At 38.8% G+C, this 6,147-nt stretch overlaps 1 gene segment (V, D, J or C); it reads left to right on the top strand.

Moving 5' to 3' along the window:
• The first annotated feature begins 3,206 nt into the window (after window positions 1-3,206).
• Window positions 3,207-4,150, top strand: LOC122815989. The segment is given in 2 exon segments: window positions 3,207-3,317; window positions 3,408-4,150. Coding segments are annotated over 2 exon segments (501 nt in total).
• The last annotated feature ends 1,997 nt before the right edge of the window (window positions 4,151-6,147 follow it).

The following is a 6,147-nucleotide window of genomic DNA, read 5'->3' as shown; positions in this document are numbered from 1 at the left end:
GAGACAATGAGAGAGAGAGTGAGTGAAAGCAATCTTCTGTACATATAGCTCTCAACTCTCCAAATTTTTGCAGAATATCCAGATTTTTGCCTCATATTTGTCTTTGTTCCTCACAAACTTTGTGGTTTTGTGAAGCTTTGTGGCAAATTAGTGAGGAGTGAATTAATTAAATAATGACAGACATTTTAGTTTCAGGCTTTATATCCTTCAGAAAATGCATTTTAATGCAAGACCTTTTAATTTAGCTACTTTTTAAGTTTATAGAAGTAATATTTAAAGTTTAAGCAAAAAAAAAAAAAAAAACAGATGTCCACAAAAGGCTGAGCAGCTTTAATTAAATAATAAAATAATTACAAAATTGGTGAGCGCTTTCGTGGAAACTCCTCTTCTTCAGACAATAAGTTAAAACAAGCAATACATTCAAGTACTTAAATACAACTATATCCAATGAAAACTAAGAATAAATCACATGATAAGATCTAATCAATTAACTCAGTGATGTAAACATCTGTTTCTCAAGGCAAGTTTCAAGGAGAGATAATTATTAAGACCTAGACTAATGTCACCCCTAAAGTCTAAAATCCAGAGTAATTCACAAAATTATGTTTGATTACATAAGTCCCCTTCCCTTATACTGTCATGAACAATACTTTAAACCAAAAATTTAAAAGAATGTCTGTCACCACTATCTAACACATGCTGTGCAAGGGCATTACTTGTCAAGTGCATGTCTCCTTGTTTATGTATAGACCTCTGTACAGTGAGTGTTCGTTTCTATTGTCTCATTGTATATTGTCAGTTTGATGTATCTTAGCCTATGTATAATCTTACATACAATGTTTAATACTATTACTGTTATGGAGCTTTTCTCCTCGGGTCTCCACTGAAAAAGGGCTACTGGCCCAGTCGGACTAACCCGGTTAACAAATGTCAACTAAATAAATAAATAAATACTACTACTACTAATAATAATAATAACAACAATAATAATAATAATACTAATAATAATAGTAATAATAATAATAATAATAACAATAATAATAATAGTAATAATAATAATAATAATAATAATAATAATAACACCAATAATAATAATAATAACAATAATAATAATAATAATAATAATAATAATAATAATAATAATAATAATAATAATAATAATAATAATAATAATAATAATAATAATAATAATAATAATAATAATAATAATAATATAATAATAATAACAATAATAATAATAATAATAATAATAATAATAATAATAATAATAACAATAATAATAATATAATAATAATAATAATAATAATAATAATAATAATAATAATAATAATGCATTGCTGCATAAGCTCCGCCTGTTGGAATGCTTTGATATTTCTTATTCTTAGTACTTTCTACATGAGCTAAAATCTTCATATTTTTTTAATTAGATATGCGTGCTTAATGTTAGATTTCAGAATGGTTTTAGTAGTAGTTATATTGTAAAAGTTAATAATGTGTAAAAATATTTATATTTGTTTTACTAGTCCTACTGAGATGTACTTAGGGTGGGTGTGTTTAGGGTCCATTTGATGTTGGGTGGGGTATGGACCCAGACTCGGAATGGGTTTCCTACTTCGTATCACAGGGTATGCATACTCTGCTCCACAATTGCTGGCAACCTGTTATGTGAACTCGATGGGTATGAAAATATAGAAACCAAAACATGGGAATATGGAGTTTGGTGATGAAGGACAGGATGTCAGCAGTGCAGTCAGCTTTGCAGATGTCTATGTAATGCAGGTGCCCCCCCCCCGCCCCCCCGAAAAAAAAACCTTCCTTGCAAACATGTTTAAAATTTGGCGTGAATGATTTATTTTGGTGGCTAAATAAAGACATTGTTGCAACCATTTAACTCCATCCTATGAGACGGTGGATAAAAAAGGCTGTAGCCAGGCATACTCTTTGTCTTCTATAGAACACTTTTTTGTGGAGCATTAGTTAGAAACATTGGGCTTTATCAAGCCGTTTATCTATAACTGTCTAAACCAATGCCTTTAACAATGTGTATATAGCTTGTTTACTGAGAGGACTGCAAATTACAAACAGTATCTCAAATAGTTTTTGACTGAGCAGCAGAAAATGTCACACACATTACGTGCTGTGGGGTAAGAGATTGAGGGATGTGCCCAATTTATAAATGCCAGGTGGATCAGAGAGGCAGCAGTAAGAGTTTGCCAACACAAAACGGATTTCATTGACTACACCCCTGGAAGACAGAGGGTTCAAGTGGGCAGCACTGTGGTACAGCGGATAGCAAGAAGTTCTCCGGTCCGATTCTCGGCTGGGTACCCTCTGTGTGGAGTCTGTATGTCCTTCTTCTGTTTGCAGTGGGTTTTCTCCTGGTGCTCCAGTTTCCTCCCACATTCCAAAGGCATGCAGGAGGTGGATTGGACTGTCTAAATTGTCCAGAGATGTTAGTGTGTGTGTGCCGTGTAGAGGAACAATCACAGCAGGACCACCCACCCAACAGTGTGAGCCTTGTGCCTAGATAATTGTCACTGTTGATGTGACACCCCTAACCCATGTGCAAAAAGAGATGTAGACCGATAGTAGCAGGGCAGAGGAGACAAGTGCACTTTTTAAACAATCATTCTGTACTTTTAAATCTTTCGAGAACAAACAGATCACATCCAATAATACAGCTCTTACATCTACAATTAGAGACAAATTTTCAAAATATTATACACTTTTTTAAAATATTGGGACTTCTGGTCTCAAAACGCTGATCGAGTAAGAGAAACTGAATTAATCACTAGCATACATTTTCTAAAAAACGTAATAACATAATTCAGTGAAATATTTTTTTATTTTATTTTACATTTGTTTACCGGGATAGTCCGACCGGACACAGTTCCATTTACAGCGGAGGTCCGGGGAGAAAAGCTCCGTACATTTTAAGTCCAGTTTACAATATGTTCACACATCAAATGCTCAGACATAGATTATGTACAGTTCACAATAAAGTTCAGCAGAATTATCTATGTTTATTGTAATCCTTGTTTTGCTTTTCTCAAAAAGGGAGATTGGTTTAAGAAGTGGAGAGGGAAAAAATTGCACTCAAATGAGAAACACCTGAAAGGTGTGTGATGCGTATTTGAGTAATGCTTGAGCGGTTACTACCTACAATGCAAATAAAGGCTCATCGGTCTGTTTAAATAAAGGCTGCAGCCCCGTCATGGAGGGGAGGACAGTGCTCATTTGCTCATTTTACCTGATTGCAGTTTGTACCAAAATGCGTGTTGTGGTTTTCAGCGTATTATTCTTGATGTATTTAAGAAGTAAGCCATTACCTTTGGCATTGAGTTACATTCATTATATTTAATTTTAAACCAGTTGTTTCCGTTTTTAACTATATTGTTTTCTCCTAGATGTTCAATCCCAAGTGTCCCTTCTCGAATCTGGTGGGGACGTGAAGAAGCCCGGAGAGGATCACCGTTTGACCTGCAAATACTCCGGGCACGACTTTCGGGACTATACTATCCAGTGGGTCCGGCAGCAGCCCGGGAAGGGACTCGAGTGGCTAGTCCAGGTCCACAGTGACTCCAGCAAAACATATTACTCCCCCTCAGTGAAGGGTCGATTCCACGCCTTCAGGGACAACTTCCAGAACGTGGCCCTTCTGGACATGAACAACCTGAAACCCGAAGACAGCGGTGTCTATTACTGCGCTAGAGGCATTGAACGCACGGAAAGAGAGCACGGTGATCTGAGTGAATTACAGGCTCACACACTAACCTTGCTCAACGCACTGCTTTATACGTTGTGAATTCCCATAATTTAACCATACCTCAACTGTCCCCAAATTGCAGAGCATCCCTCGTTTTGTTTCTCTGTTCCTCCTAACATTCTTGACTTTCTGGTAAAATTGCTGTGAATTACAGTCACTCTGTAGTGCCAGCCACTGTAGTGCAGAAAATACACGCGGGAGCAAAACGGATTGCTCTATTAACTTTTAAGTGAATTAGACTAATATTTAGAGTTGACCTTAAGCCTTTGTCCCATACCTCTCAACTGTCCAGACTTTCACAGAATGTTGATTTTTGTCTCATATGTTCCCAGAGTGGCCATGGTAGTGCAGCGATTTGGTGCCTTCTGTGTGGAGTCTGCATGTTCCCCCTGTGGTCGCGTAGGTTTTCTCCGGTTGCTCTGGTTTCCTCCCAAAGACATGCTGTAGGTGGATTGGACATGCTAAACTGGCCCTAGGTGTGAGTGCGTGTGTGTGCCTTCCGTGGAAGGTTGGGCGTTGGGCTGGCAACTCGACACTGTAAAATTCCACTGCCAATCATGACCAGACAGGTGATCTGCTGTGGCGACCCCTAACCGGGAAAAGCCGAAAGAAGAAGATTTATTGTCTGTTCCTCATAAAAAAATGTGGTTTCCCGGCAAAACATTGAGGATTGTAGTCAGTAAATAATGACGTACATTTCACTATCACGCTTATATCCCAACACAAATTCTGTAATTCTAGCAAGTTTATAAGGGCAATATTTAAAAATCTCTTCCTATTTTGGGGTTATTTGACACCCCATTATTTTTGTCTTTGCCCAGAATTTTTGAAGAAATAAATTGAAATATGTAACTGCAACAAATGCATTTTGACACTCGACTCACTTGAATTAGACATTCCTCACTCTGTTGTGCGCTATGTGGTCAGATTCAGGGCTACTTCGTTAGATCCTTGTAGTCATCCTGTTCTTTAATGGTCCTATAATGAGGTGGGGTATCAGAAATTCTGACGAAGTAAAATATGTTACTGAAACCAAGCAGGTATACTCTTAAACAAATAATAAATAAAAGCAACCTTAAGAACTAGTCTATATTTAAACTTTAGTGCACAGCGAAGTGGACTCTTGGAAATCCAGCTTGGAGCTCTACAGCACTTCTTCACCTTTTAATTCCCTAATTCCATGAAAGTCCCTTTCATAGGTTCATAGGTAGGTACTAGGCTATCGGCCCAAGGGCCTACGTAAGCCTAGCCAACAAGGTTCCCTGGCTTACGCCACCCAAGAAGGTTATTTTCCTGTGCCACTGTCGAGCAGAGACACAGATGTGATCCTCGGGATGTATTTCCTATTTCCCATCCACTCATCAAGATTTTTCTTGAAGAGTGCTAATGAAGAACTTTGCCTGACATAGATGGGTAGCCTGTTCCAGAGTATGGGAAGTCTCTGGGACAGGAATCTATCCCTCCAGCATGTCCTGTTTAATGTGTGACAAGGTTTAGGTCCCAAGAGTGTGTAGCTCAGAGGGATTGGGATTTCTTTAGGTGTAGCATGTCCAACAGCTCTGGGTCTGACATTGCTTTATATGTTAGGCAGAGATCACCTTGGAGTAGGTAATATGCTACGGAGTAAAGCTGGATTTTTTTGAGGTGGTCAGTGTAGGGCATTTGTTTGAGGCCAGTAATCCTCTTTGTGAGGTACTTCTGTGGCCTTTCCAGCTGCTGCAGATGTCTTGTGAGGTACATTCCAAAAGGGGTGTTGTACTCTATAATGGGTCTAATGAATGTCGAGTACAGTGCAACAATGACCTCTTTTTTCCTGGATAAGAACCCTTTTATGATGAGGTGTGCCACGTAGAAGGACTTCCTGACTACTGTGGCAATGTGACTATCAAAGGAGAGACTACTGTCCACCTGAGTCTCAAGGTATCACACATTCGGTGTTAAGTAGATTGCTGCCTATGTGGTAGTTCATGGGTACAGAGTTTTTACCAAAGGGGATGACACTGCACTTTTTGGCATTGAGCTTGAGGCCATGGCTCTGACACCAGGCATCTGTCTCAGCGAGGCCCTCCTGTAGGATGTTCACATCATTTGGGGACTTGACTATGGCTCCTAGTTTGCAGTCATCTGCAAACTTCGTTAGCCAGAGGCCTTCTGTGTTAGCCTGTACTTCAGAGAAGTAGATACCAAAAGGGAGAGGTCCCAGGATGGAACCCTGTGGTACTCCACTTGTCACTGCTTTGAGGTCAGATTTGGAGTCTGCAACTATTACAGTGTGGGTTCTGTCAGTGAGCCAGTTGGCAACCCATCTTGTGATGTAGGGATTTATACCTAGTTTAGTGAGTTTAGCTATAATTCCAGAATGGGGGATGGTGTCGAAAGCT

Source organism: Protopterus annectens, chromosome 11.part0, assembly GCF_019279795.1.
Source record: "Protopterus annectens isolate FY-2018-M chromosome 11.part0, PAN1.0, whole genome shotgun sequence".
Taxonomy (NCBI): Eukaryota; Metazoa; Chordata; order Ceratodontiformes; family Protopteridae; genus Protopterus; species Protopterus annectens.
Note: the sequence above shows the minus strand (reverse complement) of the source record. Positions and strands in the feature narration are given on the sequence as shown.